Raw genomic sequence first — 23,783 nt, 5'->3', positions numbered from 1 at the left:
CTCTGCTGTATTTAGCTACCGGGCCTTAATGAATATAATGAGTAACACCTGTGTTTATCTACGCTCTCGTATCAAAATGTCTTCCGCGGATTTTGTCTGTACAGATCGGGGTCTCGGCGCGTTTGTGCATATGGGAGACTTTAACTGGTAGCACTGGTTGTGTGAACAAGGGGGGAGGATTTCTCAGCGTCTTCGGTGGCTCTTATTTCTGGTCATTTATCAGCCATGTTTATTCAGGTTTAGGTGAAGCCTTTTGAACTCCACGGTCCCCTGTTTTCCTAAGCCGGCTTGCATTCACTCCCATTATGGAAGGCTCTTTTCCCAGGGGGGAGGATCTTCTTGCACTCAGAGGCTACACTCATGGCAGCCCACTGGGGTCCATGTGATTTTTAAATTGATGTGTCTTCATCATCTCGGTTTTCCGTCCTTCCAGCGACCCCGAAATCGATCTAGGTGTGCCAGCTTTAAGGATGCTGGGAACTGGAGGCACACAGCACTGTCGAAGATTTGTCAGCTGGCAAATGCATGTCACTGTGATGCCTCTGCACATCGTCTCTCTTGTGTCAATAAAAGCCTTCTTTTTTATGTTATTTTTCTTATGGGGAATAAGCTCTTTTTCGTTTTAGTTTTCCTGCCAGCTAAATGAGTTGTTTGGAGTCATTTTGAAGTTATGGATCAGTGGTTGCCAAAAACAACGCTCTCACCAGCCCCAGAGGGAGAGTAAAGAAAGAAAGATGGATGTGATAGCTTATGAGATGTAGTGTTGACTACTATTTTCCAGGCGCTGACATTTAATGTTTGGTATGTGCGCCTAAGGAAGCTTACCTGCTGATATGTGCAGGTTTATTTTCTTTATACTGACCCACTGAGTGCTGCATGCATGTCTGTGTGATGCTGTGCATGCGTGTGGTTGCGTTGGCTCCTGCTGCAAGGCCCTGTGGTCGTGATTGGAATCAACCCTTGTAGCTCTCCCGTCTCCGTTTCCTTGTTTCCTGTTGCAGTTGGTTTGTTGCTTCTCGTGCTTGACCGTCTCATGTGGAAGGATCGCTCTTGTTTATCGACTCTGTGCCTCTACGGCTCTGTCTCTTTTTGTGTTATGCACAGAAACTATAGCGTTTTTAATTACTTGCCTACCCAGTTGGCAAATTTATCAGAGCCCTAAGTGGTGAAATCTTCCAATCAGATGGGCTTTTTTGTTAGTTCATACACACACACACACACACACACACACACACACACACACACACACACACACACACACACACACACACACACACACACACACACACACACACACACACCTAGAAAGCAGTGATGAGTGATTAGTCACCAATCAATAGACAGAAAATAAACTGCAAGTCTTTGGATAATTGAGTTATTTTCATTGGTCGCCATTGACTTGTTGTAGATCCTGTAATAAATGAATCTCATTTTGACTTCTTTTATTTGCGTAACCAGCAGACATCTGTTTGGGCTCTACTGGTAAGTCTGATTAGCCAAAGCAACACTTGTTAAAATGTCTTATTTTAGAGGATTGGATCTAAATTAGAGGTTTTAAAGATTTAAGGTGAGAAATGTTTGAGTTTGAAAAGGACAAGCACACACGCACCTACACTTTTTTTCCCATCTTTTATGATAATTAGGCGTCATCTGGAATGAGCTTTCACAACCAGTCGAATGCCTTCACACATTCCTGGAAAGTTACTTTCTAACAAGAACGCTAACTTTGTGCTGTTTGTCTTACAGTCGCTGCAGTGAAAGGGAAAGTAATCACTGTTGTGACAGAGTCTGGAAAATCCACCTTATAAAAGTAAAAATGTGCACGGTCTTTTGTTTTTTTGTTGAAGGTTTGGCCCACATGAGGCCTGCCTGAGATTGCATTGAGGGTGTTTACGTTGGGGTGTTGTATATTATCTTATCTCCTGAGCCTTTTCCCAGGTCCGGTCTCACTTGTGAAGGAAAAGGTGAAAGCGTGAACTAACTAATCTAATAAATCAGATCAGGTTTTCTTCCCTCGTTCACTTGATGTCTCACTAATGTGACATTATTATTCTCTTATCAGATGACGTGCGTGACATCTTCTTGCCATCCTTCACCTCCACCCTGTCTAATCTGCCGTGGCTGAAATCACCCTCCTGCTTTTAGTGATAACCTGTAGTATCACATTTACCTTAAAAGATGAAATACATGTGTTTTTACTAGCCTGACACACTGCAGCTGTAACCCGCTCAGACGGTTGTAAATCTTTACAACTTTTCCCCCTGCAGGGCAGGTGCGAGGCCCTGGCGAGGGGAGGCTTCGGAGTGAAACAAAACCCCTGTTTTGTTCTCGCATTGGTGCCAAAGCATGCGCGGAGCTAACGTCGCATTCAAATGCATCTGATTGAAACGTGCAGGAATGCCTAATTTGGCTTGCGCCCCGTTTGAAGGGGTGTTGGGGAAGAAAAAGGAGGGCAGGAGAGGAGAAAAGGCGTCTGGGGCGCCATTGCATAATCCCAGCAGCCATTAACTCTTTGCGTTCTGAGGCTGAATGAACTCATCAAAGCGATAGGCCACAGGCAGAGTGACACCGGGCTCTCAGTCACCCTTCAGCTCCTCCTTGGCACGGGAGCAGATTTAAACAGGTTGACAAGGCCACTGGTGTTTATTGAGAAAGGCCGTTAGCGATGTTTGATCTTCAGATCAGCTGGCTCCGACTGACCCTGCGGGCAGACCAGTTGTTGTTTCTCAAGACTTTCTTTTCTTTGAGTAGATTGCATATTTTTGTTTTCTATCCTAATTTCTCATATCGTCCAGCCTCCTCCTGCTATTTTTGTCTGTGTTCCTGCTGTTGCCGTTTCATCTTCCTGCCGTGGCTTCCAGGAGGACGTCTGTCTCCATGGCAGCCTGTACAGTGTTAACCTCCTGGACCCGGTACCTGACTAAAGCTGAGCAGCTGGGATTTACTGATGTAGCCAGCATAATGTATGAGTGAAGCTGGTGGCTTTATCAGCTCTTGGCGCAGGGTGGCTGTGAATGTTTTAGAGCTCCCCAGTTCCTTTGAATCTGCGCTCATACATTTGAGATGCAAACCAGAGTACCGCTCATGTTCTCCGAAGCTTTGAAGAGTAGAAGAATATCTCAACACAGCAGCGTTTCTCAAAAGTGTTTTCTTTAATATTGCAGTGAAAGAAATATGGGGACCAAGTTGGGGATGTCTCACTTAGAGATTTGTGTGTGTGTGCAGACGTGTTTACAATTAACTGTAAGAGTTATTGACCTAAAGTGACAAACAGGGACAGCTGGTACTCCTGTGCACCAGGGCAGTCCTTGTTAATTGAGTCTTTGAGAGCTGAAGACATTTAGATTATATTACCATGCATCTGTCACAGTTAGCTCGACTTTCGACTGCTTTTTCTCTCTTTGTCATTCAGCACTTTACTGTTACACACTGAGGTTTTTAATGCAACCGGTTCGAGTTTCTTTGTAAAACAGTGGCGACTGAAACTGAGCTGATCTCACTGAAGCTAATCGATACTGAGCAGTCACAGCGCTACGGGAGCAAGAGAGACACATGTGGGTACATTAGCAGGATGATGGCTTGCATTAGCATCGTGCAAGCCAGATGCAATTACAGCCCATTACACATGACTATTTTGATTAAAGGAGGCATCGCATTTAATATGCTTACCAAGTGGACCAATCAAGCCGACTGAGGTCTTTGTTGCCGCGACTTGTATTAACATTTCTGGCAGGCGGACTTCAGTCTGTGGCGTAGGGCGAAGAAAAATCCAGCTGCTCACTTCTGTGTGCTTATTACTGTCCATCTGTAGGTGGTTTAAATATTGCACTGGATAGCGGAAAAACTAAGTGGTCGTTGCCTTTGTTTGCATCTTCTACCTCCAGCCAAAGTTCTGCTTAATATATTTGCTTATGGTTTAACTTTGCAACAAACTCTTTCTTAGTAATTGACCTCTTTAAGTTTGTGTCGTGTTAGTATGAAACGAATTGGTTTGTATTTGCTCATAAAGTCTAGCTAGTGTTCAAAAGAAAGGTGACTTTTAGCCAGAAGTGTAAGAAAGCTTTGTTGGCTTTAAAGCCAAACATCAGAACAGCCCCCCTCCACCCCACAGGCCCTGTGAGTAATTCATTCATTTGCCCTCTTGCAGTTGACGCTTTTAACCAGGATTAAACCTCTGCTCTTTGCACTGCTTTGCCGTGCTCAGTGGGTATGACACTATGGGCTTCTTAACAGCGTGAAAATACTTCGAATTAGATTTAATCTTTACTCTGTTAAGGCCTCTGTTTCAGGATTGCACACACTCGATTAACTTTTGTTCATTTGCGTGGGATTTGCCCCGTAATCAGACCCTTACAGCGAAGGCGGTCGTTCACTAGATTTATTTAATGGCGACATAATCGGCCAGTGAAACCTCTGCTGACCGGAGTCTCGGTACGCAGGCGTGCATAATTACAGCCGTACATCCCCTCCTGCAGCCGTGCACACTCAGGCAGCATTTGCACATTATGGCCCGCATTGTTCTGTGTTAGCAGACAGTAATTGTCACCGCTAGTGAGAGAAGCTCATTACACAACAAGCGTAGTTATTTTGTGGTTTTTAATTATGTTAAACAACCTCCACGGCATCCCCAGCTTCATCTTGTTCCTGCTCTGCTGCTGTACCGTTTCACCCTCCTCTGCCCCTTTTCACTTTTCTTCCTTCCAGTCGCACAAACTATGCCAAATGCTGAAATCCCTTTAAACCCCCGTCCTCCTTTCTGCTGTCCTCTATCTGAACCTCCCTCCGAGTCTACGTTAAGCCAGACTTTTTTTCTTAATCGATTCCGACAGAGGGATGGCACAGCACAGTCAGAATAACCGAGTAGGTTTGCAGCATGAGGGTTTTTCCCCCCCTCTCTGTAAAACTATGCCTTTGTTCGATGTTTCCTCAGCTGAAATAAGCATGCAGCTGTGTTTTATTCAGACAGCTGCTTTGGGGATGTTGTTTTTTTTGTCCAAACAAATTGTCTGTATTGATTCAAAGGCGTCTGGTTCCTCACTCTGTTTCAGGGCGCTGGCTCATGTCCTCCTGACCAAAACACCTCCAGGCTGTCCAGCAGCGAGGTGTCATGTCAGGAGCGGAAAATTCAGTCGGTTCGCTTGTTTTCTGACTTGTTTTCACCAATCTGGAGCATCTGCTGCAGAAACATCCTTCCTGTTAGTCTACACTCCCTCCTTCCTTCCTCACTATTCTAGCTTTTACTGAGCAGACTTTGTGATGAATGGGTCAGCTCTTGAAGTTTTATTAACATTTAATTCTGTCTTGTTGTTGTACTGTATATTTAATGAAAAATTCTTGTGTTTTCAATTAATTAAAAACATTTCTGGGTTTCTCTGGATGCCTATTTTTCACCAGTCTAAAGCTGTTTTTTCCACTGCCAAGAATAAAATTCCTGAGGGGCAAACTTGATCCGAGTATCCCTTTTTTTTTTTTTTTTTAGGGATTGTGCTGCATTAAGAGAAAATAAGAAGTATACAGAATCTCTTCATCCCTACTCCCAAATACACCAAAAATTCATAAAAGCTTTCCAACATAAATTACTTCAGTCGATCTCTTCTCGGTTATCTACACTTGGGGTCTTAATAGTTGCATCGGAAACCTTTTTTAACAGGTAGTAAGTACTGAAAAAACACAGTACCCCTTATGCTCCGTTATAATTTCACAGCCCAAAATAAATGGTTTGAAATCTCATTTTTCTCTATAATACTACAAAACATTACTGGCTTTGACAAAATGTCACTATGATTTTCTTTTTTGGACTTATAACTGTACATACATCAATGTAAAATCAACATTTCTTCAATTAATTTCATTTTCATGATGAAAGAAAATATTAAACTTTGCAATTTCCCCCAAAACTGCAGGAGGTTACAGGATCTTCTCTCAGTTGTTTGTTACTGTGTGCACCCACCATTATGCTATATATGTATAAATAGTTAGATTTAAAAATTGCTGCTTTGATCTGATGTAATTTAATCTGGTTTCTTAAGCTTCTTTCCCCCAACTACAGAGAACAGCTTCTCTGTAGGGCCATGAATTTGAAAGTTTTCCTCATAATTGTTTTGGGCTTATCAGTGCTCATATCAAGGGAAGATAGCAGGGCCTGCTGGCCTTTGTCTGTCTCTGAGCTCTGGCTCTCCTTAGCTACAGCCACTTTCATGTTTTAGCTTCCTCAAACTGAGCGTATTCAGCTGGTTGGTGCTGTTTTAAGTGAATGATTAGATTTGTTGTCCTGAATGTTTTTGAAATAGTTCCCTCCTTGAATACTTGCACTTATTACAAACTTTGTGTCTTTTAGCAGCATGTTGGCATGTGGGTGTTAGTGTGCACGGACTGTGACATTGCTAGCGTCTCACAATCGTGAGATATGAGAAGATGAGAAGGTGCGTGAGACTGACCGCTCAGTCAGCCAGAGTCCTAGCTAGGGCGCTGAGCATTGACCCTGGATGGGCAGTCAATGCATCTCTGTGAAAAAAGAGGATTAAAGTTATCATTTGTAGGGGCGGGGGAAAAAATCAGTGCAGCATTACTGGACACACTTTCTTAATTAGCTTAGCTTGACAAAGCAAAGCTAATTCAGTGTGAGCTAAGACTGAGCCACAGGAGTAGAATTGGACCGCGCAGCTGGCCTGGTAAAAACCAACCTTTCCGCAGACAGTTGCAGTCTGACTTGGACCGACTACAGTCACCCTCAGAGATTTTTGATCCTGTTTTAAATAATCGAAGTCTAGTTTATAAATGCACACTGACTGCCAACGTTTGTCAATGAACACAACTCGAAGGGACTCGAGTCAACTGGCTGCCAGCTGGTTGTGTTCTGGTTATATTTTACAGGGCAGGAAGTTGCTTGTTTCTGTTAAGTGTGACTTTCTGTGTATGCGGACAGCAGCAGATGTCCAGTTTTTGATGATTTATAACAGTTCATTGCTCTATTATTAGAAATGGATCTAATTACCAGCATGTAATTTCCGACTTGACCCCATTTAATCGCAGACTGATGGCAGACCTTTGCAGCAGTCCTTGCACCTTTTAATAATGTCAAGCCCACATGATGAATTCTGTGCACGCACTAACAAATCATCCAATCTGCAATGTACCATTATGTGCCCATTTAATCGGAGACCGACAGCAGTGCGAGTGACAGTGTTGTATGCATGACAATCTTATTTTGCACCGAAAAAACAAGAATTGAAGATAACTTTGTCCTCTTGGATAAAAACCCCAATATTATTGTATTATGAGTGAAGTGTTGTGATAACATTGTACCATGTGGTGTCTGGTGACTCCCACCTTTTATTTATTTGGTTATTAAAGAAGGTCAAAACCACCCAGTTTTTCATGAACACCTGCAAAACAGTGCTGTTATGTTCTAGTAGAAGGTATGCACTAAATATTTTGGCACCAACTATTCCTTTGTTCCTTGTTTGTCAGCTGTCTGTGGGTGAAATGAAAATGGAAATCTAGACATTGTTATTACCAGCCTCAGTCAACAATATCTGTATTTGCCCTGAAAAACCCCACACCACTCAATCCGTACAGAGGACAAACATTATACACACCACGACAATAGGCTGCTTTGTGCAGGTGCAGCCAGCCGACACAACCTGGCCGATTATGGAGCGCAGGACAGTGTTTCCTGTCCTTATCTGTAGAGGTGAGGATAGACAGAAATGCCCATGTTGTGTCTGACAATTGACAATGGTCCCGGGTCTGTGCCAGATAGCAGAGGAAATAGATGTTTTGTTGTGGTTGCTTCCTCCTGGTGTTGCGTCAGAGCGGATGAGGATCTCCGTAGAGTCCTCTCTGTCCCCTGCTGCAGCTTTCACCTTTGCTCTGTGTCCTCATCCAGGTTAGGACCCAGACAAAGGACCAAGGTCCTCTCTTTCCTCGCTGAACACTGTGTGGCTTTGGTTTTAGCCTGAGCGTGCGTGTGTTGTCAGGGTGGCGGGCGAAGACTGCAATCTCCCTACGGGGTCTGGCCAGGAGCCGTGGTGACAGGAGAAGGCCAGCGGCTGTTTGGCTGTTGACTTCCTGTGGTGCAGATGGGGACCGTGTGCTGTGGGGTTTCCACTGCCACTGGAATTTTTAAACTATGTGAAGACAGACAATAGACTTTTTGTTTAAGTGTGTGTTTTACATCACCGCATTCATGTCGCTTGTGCACCTGCGAATATTTATCTGTACGTTTACATCAAGAGCTTTGTTTGTGTTGAAGCAGGTCGGCGGAGGAGCTTAGTTCAGACTTGCAGTTTTCACACTGGACACCCACTTTGCTCTTTTTTTCTTGTTGCACTGAAATGATGTGTTCTCAAATAATCTTTTAGACCTTTGCAGCAGTCCTTGCACCTTTTAATAATGTCCAGCCCAGATGATGAATGCTGTGCATGCACTAACATATCATCCAATCTGCGTTGTGGCATTATGCGCCCTTTGCTTTCTCCTGCTCTCCCTGTCTTTGTAATCGGATGCTCCTCTCACTCGTTATTCAGAGATGGAGCCGCGTATTTCTGCCCGTTGCGTTTTTGCACCATGACTTCACCGGTGCTCTTTCATCTCCCCATGGATGGTTTCCAGGCAGACATCTTACTCTGCCATTGTGTGCACACATCCCCCCCTCCCTCCCTCCCTCCCTCCCTCCTCCTGTCCTGTCATTTTGCAGGAAGCAAAAGAAAAGGTTGTAGTGAAAGCTACACCTCTGCCTTCCCTGCAACCTCCCGGGTCCATCTCAGAAATGAGGTCAGATGACACACGAGCCCTGGGTGAACCTCCTTTGCTATCCCTCGCTCAGGCTCTTTGAACATTCACACGGACGGCAGCATGCTGTCAAGGGATAAAAACCGGCCGGGCTCTGAAACCGTGTCTCACGCTCTTGATGTAAAAACGGCGAGTAATCCCGTGGCGTGCTTTCAATAAATGTCATGTTCCTACTGTAGGTGTCTCACAGAACGATCAGAAACGCCCCGCCGAAATCTTTCAAAGTGGAAAAAACAGAGCTGTAGTATTTTCCGGTTGTGTGCTCCTTTTCACGTACAGTATTGTTGGGATGTTGCAATCGCAGCTCCCTCACGGTGATTTATACAACACCTCAAGGGGAAGCTGGCACACCTTTCCATTTAAATAGTCGGGTTTGACAAACTGTTGCGCTTTAAATTGATTCCTTTAAATGTTAAAGCGCGGCAAACGCACTGTATTCTGATGAAACCTCAGCTATCTTTACATCAGCTTCACTCATTAGACAATCAAGGCTTCAGATTTTCAGCCTGCCGGGGCCAAACTACATTGCACCTTGCAGAAAAAAAACGAAGCTAGTCATGAATTAAACAAGCACAGCTATTCATAGACACACAAATGTTTCTCATTTCTTAGGAGAGAGAGGGAGAGCTGGATGTCCTGCAGCTTTTTTCTCCACCTCACATCTTTGTTTGATCTTTTTTCTGGCATTGTAACTCTTCCTAAAACTCTGCGCCTTTTCAAAAGGCATTAAACATGAGCGAGTTCCCCAAGAGCAAGGAAACGTTAATAGAGGTTCAGAGAATATGCTGAGTGGATTGAAGCCATACGACGGGGCCTAAGTCTCTCAGAACCGCTGGTCTGTGCGCCCTGTTTATTTCAGTAAACACACACATCTACAAACCCACACTCAGGTTAGTTATTTTAAGTCCAGCCTTGTATACAACATTTGGAAATATGAATGTATTACACAAATGTTTAGAGAAGGTAGCAGAAACCCCCAGCAGGCTTGGGTTTTATTTTTACACCTAGTGGCAACACATTGACAAACAGTTGCATAAACCAAAAGGCTTAAATATGTCTCATTTTGTGCAGAGAGCTGGATAAAGCACTGATTTTGATGGAAATCTAGATATAGTTTTTTCCCACCTCTGAAATAACAAGAGGAGCCTTTTAACTGACACTTCAAAACCAGACAGCCACAAAGCAAAGCCACCTCCTCCTCCTTTTCATGCCACGCATGGAAATCACTGTGAATCATAGTGAAAGGCGTTAGTCGTTAGGCCATAAATTCAGACAGTGTTTTACCGCGCTCCTGTAAATGTCCTAATGAAGACTTTAATTTGTGGCAGGAGTGTGGGCAATCTGGCCAGCTGGAGGATATCAGGCCACGAGAAGGTGGAGGGTCAGGGAGAAGCCGAGGTCGCACCCCTAAAGACCTGCTCAGGTTTCAATGCAGATGGACTCTAATGAGCATTAACCAGCTTCAGAGTGAGGAAGAGCTGCAGGTTTTAAACCACCACAGATGGAAGTGGGAGCTCCCGAGTGGCACTCTGGAAGTTTTAAAAAAGTGTAATGAATGATTAAAGGTCGGGGTCACACACCGGGGGATCCGCTTGCTCCAGATTCACTTTGTTTTACAAATGGCTTCCTGAAACATCACATTTCAGCGGGCGCTCTTTGGGTAGGCGGGCTGCAGAGGAAATGCAGACCAACTGGTCAGCGCAGCTGTGAGCTAACGATAGAGGAGAGATTGTTCTTGCTCCGATCAAGGACTGTCCCAAAAACACGGAACTGTAAAGGGAACTAACCTAATCAGTCCCATGAAGAACTGTGTGTGTGGGTCCGAGTTTAGGAGGGAAACAAAGGAAGTCACTCACTCCGCCGAGGCGATCGTCCTCTTGGCACTCGCCAGCTTCGTCCTGTGATCCTGATCTGATTTTCTCCACGGTCATGCGATGCGACAGAGATAGGGCCCGTGTTTCTGTGCTCACAATTAAATTTGTTAAGTGCAGGCTATAAAATGAGCCCCCTTCGAGGTGTTTTCACTGCCTTTTTCTCTGTTGAAACTTACAAGAGGGGGGAAAACTCAACCGTAAAAGACGAGAAGCTTCATGTTTAGTGTCGCCATGATATCATGTTGCTCTGCGGTTACAGCGTCATAAAATCACAGCACTAATTTGTTCATTACAAGAGGCTGCACGAGTTTACTTGTTGTAAGTAAAAAGAGGACATCGCCACACGTTGCAGGGTAGCGCGCTATAACTCTGCGCTCATGTAGAACTTGCATGCAGGGTCTTGCTTCGGCTTTTCAGACGCAGGATTGAGTAGTTTTAAAGCACATGTGGGTTAAAAAACAGATTTTCATTCATAGGAAGTCATCTGTTACTAATCCCACGTTTCAGTTTTATTTAAGTATTTGTAAGCCGACACTTTGAATAGGATTGGACGGTAAAATGCAGTTGTGATTTATTGCTGTTTTTACAGGGAGCTCAGTGGATTGACTGTCCTCGCTGTGAGTCAGACTTCTACACGATTGTTTTTCTTCTTTTAGTCATTTTTTTTCTGCTGTATGCCCACAAGCACTACGTTTCACAGGATCTTGTGGTGCGTCTGATGTCCCTTTAAGGTCTGTTTTTACGAATGAGGTCTGCTTTAAGGTGGCTAGTTCCTGAGGTCGCTATGGGCTGTGGTGAGATGATGCCTCAAGATGTTGTTTAGTGGAGAACAAGTGGTTCTTTTAAAATGAGAGCTGGAGAGAAAATGGCAGTAATTGAATGTGAAACCATATGCTTCTTATTTTGGTAATTTTTTTTTAAAGATCTTGTTAAAGTTAGTGCCAGCGCACACTACTCGTTTAATAAACAGGGGCCTTTTTTTAGGATGTCATGGTGGAATATGAGGACGCTTCAGTGAATGAACATGAAACAGTTGCTGATTTTTCCACTTTGTGATTTAAGTGTCCTTTTAGCTCCGTTCACTGGCAGTTTGAGCTGTCGGCAGTCACAAATGTCATCAGTGCTGCTGTGTGCTGCACTTTGGTTCTGCTCAAGCTTGCCGTGCACCTCCATGGTTTTTGAAACCTGGCATGCGCAGTGAAGTTACAGTGGTGAATGATTTAGCCGACCTTAATAAGTGGACATATGGGGAGTCAGATGAACAAGTAAAACGGGTGTCAACTGTTAGATTTGGTTCTTTATTTCATTCATGTGTAAAAATAGTTAAGAGGAACTGAAAGCTAACAGGATACACTACCAAACTCAGCAGCTTTAGCTTTTGTCTTTAAAAGAGTTGGTGTCTCAGCAGGTCAGAGCTCTGGGTTTGGATGGATCATCCATCCATTTTCTTCCATTTATCCAGTTCAGGGTCACCAGGGTGCGGGAGGCTAACCTGCCTTCCACCCTCAAGCTCAATCATTTGGGAGGGACTCAGAGCGGAGCTGCTACTCCTCCACATTGAAAGGAGCCAGTGAAGGTGAACATCGACCTTCACAGACATCTGCTCTTAGCTCGCGCTTGGAGTTTTCATGTGATTTCCATCCTCGCAGCACACGGTCTTATCAGACGTTTTTCATCTGCAGCTTAACGTCGTTATCATCCTTTCAAAGACAACAAAACCACCTTTGACTGTGCTCCAGTCTTCAGACCGGAAACAACAGCAAATTGCTCGCAATGCCATTTTCTCTTAACTCGTTTAGCACACGGAGCAGCGAGCAGGTGGCCGCGTGAATGTGAAAACAAGCTGACTGAAGGTATTTGAGGAGACTGATCTCCAGCGTGCTGATCTTCTTTTTTTGGTTTGTTTGTTTTTGGTCTCAATCCAAGAAAGCTTTGCTAATCCAGATGGAATCATGGCTTCATGCAAAATCAACAAAGCATCACACATACCTTTCAGCCAGCCTGTAGGGTTTTTTCCCTCCCTCCTTAATGTCAAGTGTTTTCTTTGTAATTTGTCCGTTCAACAAAACACTGATGTTGCAAGAGGTTTACATTTTCTTAGCCCCAGGAAAGAGGCGGGTTCTTGTAATAGAATACATTCAGAATATTGAGTTCGGATATTTTCCTTGTTGTAATCCACAAGTGGCAGAAAGCTGTTTTTAATGAAAGTCACGCAGGGAGGCTGGGTGTGCCTCAGAGTTTAGTTTGTCTTTGTTACAGCACGGGAGAAAACCATTATCCTGACCCTCAGCTGTAAGCCACGGCAAACTATAACTGACATGTAAGCCAGAGTCGGAGTCTGTGTAGTATCGGATGACCTCTGACCTTTAAAACGAGGCAAATCTGCTCCTTACAAGATCATTATCTGATTTTTTTAGCCTCTTCCCCACCTTGTTATTTCACACAGGAAACCCCATTGCAACAAGCTGCATCCCTGTTGTGTGTTTAATGAGATTTTAAATTCTGACACAGTGTCACTATTCTGTAAAACGGTCTCAGCTGCTTTTAATCGTGCGTGTACTCGGACAAAAGCCGGACTGTAAGAGTGTTGATAACTCTCAGGATGTAAATTCTTGGGCTCTTTGTGCCGGGGGGCAAAAGTCTACAGAAATTGTAGTTTATTCAAACTTTACAGAACGAACGCTGTCAGCCCTCCTTGACCCCATCTCTTTCTGTTTGTGTGAAACTCAAACAGAGGCCGTGTCACCTTGCATACCTTTGCGAAGGTATTTTAATTGATTTTTTTCCTTCTTTTTCTTTTCATCACGTTGTTAATAAAACACATCATTCTCAGGGCCGAGGGAAATGAGGCAGAGGTGAATTTAGGCGGGGTCCACTCGCTGTCCAGTCACGCACAGCCAGTGGAGAAGCTCGGTTTGAGCGTGATCCCTGGCAACGTGTTAGTCTCTCCCTGGCGAAAGGCAGCTTTCCTGGGCAGCTTTTCAGCGTGGAGGTGTGAGTCGGGGAAACGGGCAGAAAAACAGGTTCCAGATTGATGAATGGCAGGGCTGCTTTGGAAAGTGTCTCCTTTCTGACAGAGGATTGAGCTTTGTCTTGAAATGCGAGCTGCCTCTCTGCAGCCGGTGCCAGCTTCTTGGGGGCTGTGACTTTCAGCAGCTTAGAGCGACGGGTGGAGAGCGAGATTTATGTTACAGGGGGACGCCTCGGGGTGACATGGAGGGATGAAAAAGATTTGGGTAGCTGTTGCTGTCTGTTAAAGGGGATTACCATTTAATTAGAGCCCAGGTCAAAGATATCCTAATCGGTGCATTTCAGCATGAAGAGCTGTTTCAGTGTCCTGTGCTCAAACCCCGAACATTACCAAAATGCAATAAAGTGTAAACTACTCTTTAATGCATCCACAGGCTGTAAAACCACCTGGCTAGCTCCAAATTTAATAATGTATAACATTTTCTTTTCTCCTTCAACAATCAACAGCGTCCAGAGTCCTAATGTGGGAAATTTTCATGCTATAATTGAGATGTACACTGTAACAGCTGCTGAGCTTAAACTTGCCAGGTTTTGCTTGAATTTATGACTTTTTAAAACTTTTCTTCCCCCCATTCTGTTTTAGAAATCCCCTTTAAAAAATTTAACTAATCAAATGACATGACACAGATTATAGAGCTGGGAACAGTTTTCCTTTCTTCTTTCACACAGCCACACCATTTGGAAGAACTGGAAATTCCAGGGGCTTAGGAGCTTCATCTGTCACTCAGTAAAAAAAAAAACACAAAAAAAAAGTGCTCTTGCCTCTTTTAAATACCTAATGTGCAGAGGCCAAGTCGTCCATTACAACTGGCAGTTATTATGGACCACTTGGTCCTTGCAGGAGATGTGTTGAAGCAGACATTTGTAACAGAATCGGTCTTTTGCGGATGTCTCTCTGTGTGTTTAAATGAATAATTCGGGCAGGGAAAGGCTGACCTTTCTGAGATTTGCCTGATCCCTGTCTCGGCTCATCCTGTGCAGCTTTTTGTGCACGGTGACTATACATGTGATGTTCTTTCATGCAGGTGATGGTTGCTATGCCAAGTAACAATTTGAAATAGGGATTTTTTTTTTCATTTATTTTTTTGGCAGCGACAGGCTGGGTACACAGCGTCTCTTTTCATGGGTCACAGATCTAATTTTCTAGTTCCCATGCTCACAACTGCCCAGAAAACACTCACATATGTACACACAGAGGAGGGAAACTGAGTGCTCCAGATCTGGTTTCATGGAATAAAGCCTGTAGGAATAGCGTGCATTGTCAGGTGATGGATGCAGTCCATCTAATCCGCCCCCTGTGTGTCACTGATGGATGCAGATGACTGGTAAGGAGATTGTGTGGGCTCATTACCAAGTGTCAAGAGTGCCTGGACTCAAGCCTTTTGTGATCCATGCATGCACATACATGCATGCATGGAATAGCATTTGTTTGTTCTCACAGCGGGCTTTCATGTGCTAAATGCATGACACGTAGGTGTTACATCCGTCTTTGGAAATGCATGTAAGCTTAACAGAGGTGTGACTCACAGGATTCAGTGATTTTCATTTAAATGCCTTTTCTGAAGCCATGACTTGTTTTTTGGTCACTGTGAATGTTTACCCCCCAGCGCGCCATTAAAAACAGACAGAATGAAACACTTAACCTGTGGCTGATACAGCTGGGAGATCTGGGGGAGCTGTGGGAGATAGAGGCATTGTTTGTCTGAGATTCTTGCCAGTGGGAGAGTGGTTTCCTGGGCCTATTAATATTAGCTGTGAGGTTAGAAGATTACAGTCTCAGCTAGTAGAAGACTTTGATCAGCCAACAAGATCCAAGAGAGAGTTTAGCCAAAGTGGACCGTCCTTGACTCATCAGAGCTTTTAGTGAGTAAATCCCATTTGCACTAACAGAACAGCATGTTGCAGGCATATCACCACTCTGAATTATAAACTTCTTATAGGAAAATATGCAAGGTTATTGGGTTTAGCTATGCATGCAAAGGAAGTGTGGGCTTTCTTCACTGGAAGAAGAATAAAGAGACTGATATCTAGAGCTAAGCCAAAGTTTTCAGCAGCATTTTTTAAAGTTTTTTTTCAGACTCGCCGTAAAATCTGCCCCCCCCCCCATAGGAAAAAAGTTTATTAAGTATAAAGTCCTTCCACTTGGTTAAAGCTCCTTTTGCATCAATGTAACCTTGAGATTTCTTGGAAGTGATCCTACGAGCTTGGCACACCTTTATTTTGGAGGATTTTCTTGGCAGAATTGTGGGGAGCGTCAGTTGAAAGCCGTTATTAAGTCTTTCCTATGTGCTGTGTGGTGACCAGGTTTGGATCTATTCTGGGACTTTCACAAAGATTTTCAGAGGCACTGTTTTTGGGCTGCTGTCTTGTTAAATGTTAACTTTTGTTCCGGCCTGAGATCCTGAGCACCCGAAAATATTTTCTTTTCAGTTCTGTCTGTTTTGGATCCATCGTAATCATTTTCCACATTCCCTTTGCAGAAATACATATATTACCTCATACATTACCTCAGTGTGAATGTTCCTGTCAGTATAAAAACTCCTCTCAGACACAGTTTAATGATTTCACTTTGATTGTGACCTGATGATTATGTGCTACATGTAATGTTGCACCAAATGCTATCCATCAATCGAATAAGTGTTAAGATATTTCTGAGAAAACTACAAGTAAAGGGGGCAAAAGGTCAGAGATTTACCAGTGTTGCATCACATGGGTTAGCTGTCTAAAACATAATGGAAGTCATGATACTTTTTTCTATGCAATACTAGATTCAAACATGTCAGAATGTTGCATAAAATGTAAAGAAGAACAGAAGAAGAGAGGCAAAGTTTCAGAGAAGTACAGAGGCTCACCAATTTGCAAAAAGCTGTTGCAGATTGTGGAAAAATTTCAGAATAATGTTCCTCAATGTAAAATTGCAAGCAGTTTGGAAAGAATATCTCATCATCTACATTTCATAACGTCATCAGAAGAGTCAGAGAAGGTGGAGAAATCTCTGTACAACAATATTTGATACCCACGATGTTCAGACCCTCAGACGGTGCTGCACTGAACAGTGACCACTCTGTCATGGAAATCACTGCGTGGGCTCCGGAAACACTTCCACAAATGTTTGCCTGTGAACACAGTTTGCTGCGCCACCCACGACTGCAGGTCAAGGCTCTATGATCCATAGAAGCAGCATGATTCAGAAATCACCATCTCCTCGGGAATAAAATATGAGATGGTTTATGAGATTTGCATTGTGTTTGTAATTAATATTTTATAAAGCATCCCAATATTTTTGGATTTGGGCTTATAAGTCAGTCTCATTGTTTTCAACAGACTGAAGGAGTTGAAAAGGGGCTCCAGAGCTAATGTGGCTAAAGGGTGGTGCGGTTTAAACTAGAGTGGGACCATTAATAATGGGCTGCTGTATAATAATCCCTAGTAATCCCCATTATTCACATAGCAACACACACATGCAATTTGTGAGTGAGCAGAACATCTTCATACATGAGGATTTAAATGAACCATCAGCACATTTCCCCTCATTAATCAGTACTGGTGATAAGAACGTATGATCTGATTCTGTAATTACAACTTTAATTTATTCACACAATCTTACGTGTGTACTCAAACCGACGGTGGTTTCTGGAGTGCTGTTTAATTGAACCGTTTCATTAGTGCTCGCCAGCCTCGTTTCCTCTGCGCTGTTTTGTTTCTGTCATGTATGTTGGCCGTCCCACTCTGAATGAGTGGCTGCCCATACTAATGTCGAACGGATTTTAGCGGAACCACTGCAGAGATCTCATTCGAGGCGGGTTTTTTACTGGGGTTTTTTTAGGGTTGGGGGTTGGGGTAGCTGGGTTTTTGCAAGCCTGTCACTCTCTCATTGAGGAGCCGAGAAGCGCGCCTCAACACATCTTACTCCGATACAAAGAGAGGCTGTGATGTACATACAAATGAGCCTATAATAGGTGGTTTTGTCACTCAGTTCCTTCTTAGTTTAATCTGACAAACAGCCCCTCTGTGTTCCTGCGTCTGTGTGTCATTCCTGTGTTCAAGTGTGCACATTTCACACACGCATGTTTAGGAGTGCGGTCATCTCACGCTCCTCGGCGTCTTCATCACGTCGCTGCTGACACGGAATCCCGGGAAAAAGCAAAAACATTGTTCATTCTCTGCGAGCATGACCTGCAGGAGATGGTGTGTGAAGCAGGAAGTCATTAGAGCTAATTATTCTGCTTTAATCATAGTGAAAAACTCCACAGTTGAGGCCTTACCGCTGTAGCTGGCTAAGCAGCGTCTTCACCATATAATTATTGCTCATAAGCGGTTCATTGTTCAGTCAGAGGCAAAGGCACAAGATGCCCTTGGTTTTACAGCCACTCGGTCTTCTGAAAGAGTGCCAGAAATCTCAGATAAACAAGCTGGTATCAGATGGCAAATAATTTTTACATCCAGTAATCTTGTTGTTCTTGTATTTGTCTGATATTATCCAAAAACCTGCAGTCACAGTGCATGTGTTAATAAATCTATAGGGAACATTCAACATTGTTTAATTATTTGTATATGTACTTCCCTAATGGTATTATCTTTGGATCAGCTGCGCAAAGGTTGCCAAAGCTGTTTTTCTTACTAACATTGGCCTCCTTTACTTCCCGTTGTATCCAAGTAGTGTAAGTACCAGGGAAACAATCCATCATGTCCTAACGCCCTGTAGACAACTAGCAGACGACAGGTGGAATCTTGTCCTCGTGCCACGGCTCAGTCGCAGGAGAGTCGGCCCCCACGGCTCGTTCGCAAGTACCTGGGGGGGGAGTGAATCCTAATTGCCAGGGGAAATGGGACAGCCTTACAGGGAGGTTTCTATTGTAGCCAAGGCAATTAAGTTGCCTGCTTTTATCTGAGCTTCTCCTTTGAAAAGAGACATTGTATTGAGCTTCTCAGTGAGCACCGGGATGGGACCGAGCCGTTAGCAGCTACATTCCACTGCAGTGCCAAAATGAGAGGTGTGTGTGAGAGCGAGAGAGAAAGAGAGAGAGGGTGGGGGTCTTGGGATTGTTGTTGGGACGCCACAGACTTGATGTCCCTGATTGCCTGAGCGTGTCGCGTCCCTTTGCTTAGTGAAAGAGACCTCCAGTTCTTCAGAGCTGTCAAGACCAATCTGCTTTGTGATCCCTTAGTTAAGTCTGTTTTGGCCGGGGGCTGTATGTTTGCTCTACAGTATTTCACCTCGGAGCAGTTAGCACAGAGTCTGAACTCACTTTATAGGCCAGTTGTTGCAGTGCACTGCTTGATGTTCTGCCTGAATTCTTATAGCTCTTTTTTTTGAAGCCAGAGAACTGTTGAAATGATTGGATATATGCCTGCAGGGACTTGGCTTACTGTAACGAAGCCCGGACCAAAATCTGCCCAGCTCTTTACAGCTTTGAAAGAAGTAGATGGTGTGTGCTGAACCAGGATTGAGCTGGTACTAGGGGGGTCTCGGCACATCACGCCAGACAGTAAAACCAGGTTAAGAGAACAATGGAGAGCTAAGGAGGAGGAGATGAGACTGCGGTCTGTGAAGTCTTGCAGCCAAGCATTTACGACAGTCCTCTGCATGTCTGCTTCCCAGTGGAGTGGAAAGGAGGCCATGCAGGGCTGAAGGGGAGCCAAGCTGCGCTGGGCCAAGGCATGTGGAGGAAGCGGTGGGATCCAAGGAGCAGTGGGGGAAGACGCCCCATACCCTGAACACTACACTGTGAAAGAGAAACTGACAACCGCAAATTAATTCCAACTTTTCACTGAATCATCTCTTCATTTAGTTTCACTAATCCACTGCTCCCTTATTTTTCTCCCCCCTCCCTTTACTCCCTCTTCTATCAACCTCCTCCTGTACCCACGCAATCCTTTATTTTTTTTATTTTTTTCACCCCTTCCAACTATTCAAACTCCTAAAGCTCCGGGACCCCCGGAACGAAAATTGCTGCAGTGTTGCATATCTTTGTCTTCCTCCTGCTCATCTACATTTAATTAAAACATCAGAGACAACAGACAAGAGTTTAGGAGTGTGAACAGTGCTGATCTTTTGGGAACATATGGCACTGTAGTCCTCTGACCTACTTTTTCATTAGCTGGTATACCCTGCAGGATTTTTATATTACTTTTGGATAGATACTGTAGACAGAAGACTGATTAAGCTTTTAACGTGTTTGGAATAAAGTTGGGATTTTGACTTTTTCTGTAGAGAGCTCCCTGCTGTTTGGCTGAAGCGTTGCTGTTGAGAAATAAAATGACTTTAAAAAAGATGGAGTGGGAAAAATTAATAATTCTCTCCAGATTTTTAGAAATCGGGATAATAAAACGCTGCCTAATTTATTTTTTTTTCTACTGTAACATTAATCACCTTAGCAAAGAGGCAAACTGTGAAAATCTAAACAGAACAGACACCAGTAGGTTAGTCTAACTCAGTAAAAACAGATGACTGCCTTGTTTTTTGTTTGGTTTTTTTGGCTGAAATGCTGAAAAAATACCATGCCGGAGACGACTGAAAGCAGTTAACTGAAGGATGTACATTGTGGCTTTGTTGCCTGGCTGGGATTTGTGCTTGTGTGGCTGCACGGTGCCAATATATATGTCGGAAGCGTGTCTCTATTGAATGCTTATGGCGGCCAAAGTGGTTCTTTAGACCTCTCTTACCACAGCCTGAGCCGTCTTCCTGCTCTTATGCTGCTCACTCAAGGAGAGGAGCTTGACGGTCCAGTGCCTCTCCCTGTGAATACCTATCATTGTCCCCCTGGTCTGAGGGAACTCTAGAGGCTGGCGTTGGACACGCTGGCTGGGGTTCAGGAACTCTGCAGGGCCAGAGATTAGCAAGGCATGGCAGGATCCCTGATAACTGACACCCTCCACGCAGGCATCTGAGCCCCTCTCCCATCCCGCTAAAGACTACAGCCACAAAGACGCCTTTCAGCGCTGGGCACGGTGGCGCTAATCCCCTAAGCACAAAGACCCGAGCCACCGATAGCATCTAAATAACTCCTCAGTAAATGTCATTTGCCTGAATTAGCTGTATAGTATCTCATGATGTTGGTGGATTGTCCTGCAGGGCGTGCAGAAATATTTGTGCCTGTTGTGATTTTTCTTGATGTGCTGTTGAGCGCTGGCGGTTTAATAGCCTCGCATACAGGTCGCCTACTGAGCTGGTTGGCCGCTGGCTGCTCTGCCCGGGGCTTTAGGTCAGTTTAGCTCTGCGGCTTTGTTTAAAAGCGTCCTTAGCATTCATGTGGCATCCAGGAGTCTTACTGTTGGCCCTCACTGACACAATAGCATTTTAACCCTTAAAGAAGTGCATCTGGATGGGGCATGCCCGTGTGGGTGAACACTTAACCTGCATACAGTCGATACCGCCGTAGATTTCTCATATGTGAAACGCCTGTGGGCATCGCTTCGACTGTGGGCTTATTTAGGTCACCGAACATGGTTAGATTGTCCTTGTAGTGCTGTTGTCATAAAATGGGTAAAGAAGTGGTGATGCCCCAGAGGAGATTGAGGGCTAACAGTGTAAAAAAAAGAAAAAAAAAGAAGCTGCCCTTTTCTGCTATCGTTTACAACGTCTGTAGTACAGGGAATTTGGGGAAGTATTAAGAAAGCAGAATTGTATTATGCACATATTTTAAGGAAATTTGGGAAATGCGCACTGAAGCAAAAGTCAGTCTGCTGAACCAGAGGGCTTCTGGGTAATGCTGCTGTATTTTATTGAAGCAGCAAAATACAGCAGCCAAAGAAATCAGTCACTGGTGAATATCAACACTCCCTTTCAAGTGAAAGCATGCTAGTAGGGTGGCTCGTTGAAGATGGAAAGATTATTGATTTTTCTCAGCAAAAATGTATTAACCTTAATTGACCTTTGACCTCCGGCGAGGCGTCTTCTCCACAGTTGCCATAGAAACGCCTGTTGAAAGATGTAATTTGACACAAATACACACACAGATAAATGAGGGCTGTTTTGAGTGCTACGCATTGTTCACATTTATTGCTACCACCACCTCCTTCTCGTCTTTTCTTGCAGAATCTACATATATGATGTATTTATGTGGAAATTTATCACCGGTAGTTCGCCGGTAGGAGGATCTTTTCCATCTCTTGGTAATGCCACTCACATCCCATCCTTGTCAAAAGCTCTCAACCCATTGCAAGGGCATGTCTGGGTCTCTGTTAGACAAGACCTTCAGCTGCACGGGGTTGCGGATCAATACATGCCATCGAAATGAAGAATAAAAACAAACAGGCTGTGTGTACAAGTCTACAAGGGTTGAACGATCCCTATCCTGGTGGTTTTGTTCTCCTCCCCTGCTGTCCCACTGGTCCTGGATCTGTTTCAGAATATGAAAGGAGGCGGTGGCCCGTCTCGCCTGGCTTTATTTCAATAGGACTGACACCTGAGAACTAGACTGGGGCTTTATTGCCCCTGTGGGCTGGCTTCTGGGGTTAGCCCAGATGGAAAGATGGATCAATCTGAGGTGGGTAGGTTTGAGAGCTGAATTTAAACATGCACATACTCCTGTGTTTACTGTGTAATTCAATCCATTATTGTTTGGCATTTGCTGGTAAAGCATGGCTGTTTTTCTGCTGGGAAAGATCATTTTGGTAGCAGCAGGCAATTTAAAAGGCCAGGGAGGGCTCAGTTACTGAAGCTCACTCAGCCTCTGAAGCCTGAGAAAAATCATTAAATCACTAGGTCTGGAGGCAGCGGTCATCATTGATGTGAAAAGAGGCAGAGCTGCTCTCTGGGCTACTGATGCAAGGGGTGGGGAGCTAGCAGGCTGGTGATGATGCTTGAGAGCAAGAGTTTCCTTTTCACCTTTGAAAAGCTGGCTGAGATGTAATAGACATCCTTTCTTTGAAGATAGATGCGTAAAGACAGGGGGAGTGGGACCAGAGGTGAACTGGGGACGGTGTACACCGCCTTCAACGAACTCTACCCAGACTTCATCCAAGGTGAAGGTCACGTAAGGCTGCATACATGTGCTGCATTGTCCCTGTAACAGGTCCTCCCCCTCAGGCTGTGAGTGCTGGCAGAGACCAAAAAACCCTCCTGCTGTCTGTCTTTCTTTACTTAATCCTCTTATAAATAGGCCACTGTGTCTATTTTACAGGCAATAAAGCAATGTGTTCACAGGGTGAGCAGAGGGGCATGGGGTCTCCCATGGTGGCAAAAGGTCTGGTCTTAAAGAGTCTTCAAAATGGATATCCATGCATGTCTCACTTTTTGGATTTGCTATCTGTTATGTAGCTTGTGCTTCTTTCTTTTTCCATCTTCCCGTGGTGTTCACACTGAGCCAAGATGAACCCAAAACAGTGGGGAGAATATAAATGTGGAGACGGAGCCAGTGAAGAGGAAAAAAAATGGATTTATGTTTCAGTGCTTGTGGGGGCTTTCAGTACGTAGTCAGTGCACCTTTTTATAGATCGTTCCTTTGAGGCTGAGAGAACTCAAGAGAGGAAGATGTGTTGACCTGAAACACCCCCACCCCCCTCCTCCTCCCATCAACCACCCCTTGAAAGCATTACCCAGAAGCCCTCTGCTTCAGCCCACGAGACCACTCCTGTTGTTACTGCCGAGGTTTATGCCGCCAGCAAAGATCAACCGTGAATCCATTGCAGCCATTCAGTTTTGTGGGAAATGGATGAAGGATGAATAGATAGCTTTATGTTTACACCTGGATTGATTTATTTTGTCCTGCTTTCCATTTAGGCGCTCAGGGGGCTTCTGTGCCAGGAGGCTTCACGCTGTTATAACAGTGTTTCTGTACATCGAGAATGCTTTTATATTTTTGTACTTTTGATAGAGGTACAATGACAAAGAAAGGGGCGAGACTATGGTACGCTACATGCTAAACCAGGAGAGCGCCTGAAAAACACACAAAATATTCTGGTTGCCTCAAAAACGAACAAAATAAATCAAGAGGAGAAAGTAGAAGCGAGCAGGTTGAAAGCACCTCTTTATTGTGCCGTTAAGTCTGTGTTGACATTGAGCCCACAGTTAACATTCTTGTTTTCTTTCCTTCTCTCCTTATGTCTGCTTGGACATGACTGATGTTGGCATTTCCATCAAAG

The 23,783-nt window shown here is 44.2% G+C and overlaps 1 protein-coding gene across 2 annotated transcripts in view; it reads left to right on the top strand.

The window, feature by feature from the left end:
* Positions 1 to 23,783, top strand: part of ptk7b (protein tyrosine kinase 7b) — a 69,613-nt gene that overhangs the window by 4,386 nt on the left and 41,444 nt on the right. The window contains exon 1 of one of the 2 annotated variants that reach the window (XM_085182084.1): positions 1 to 23,783. This exon is cut by the window's left edge and continues 3,854 nt beyond it. The exons of the other annotated variant lie outside the window; for it this stretch is intronic. Coding sequence (XP_085038210.1) covers positions 23,756 to 23,783 — 28 coding nt within the window. The 5' untranslated portion in view covers positions 1 to 23,755. 2 annotated transcript variants of the gene reach the window in all.

Source organism: Neolamprologus multifasciatus, chromosome 13, assembly GCF_963576455.1.
Source record: "Neolamprologus multifasciatus chromosome 13, fNeoMul1.2, whole genome shotgun sequence".
Lineage (NCBI taxonomy): Eukaryota > Metazoa > Chordata > Actinopteri > Cichliformes > Cichlidae > Neolamprologus > Neolamprologus multifasciatus.
Note: the sequence above shows the minus strand (reverse complement) of the source record. Positions and strands in the feature narration are given on the sequence as shown.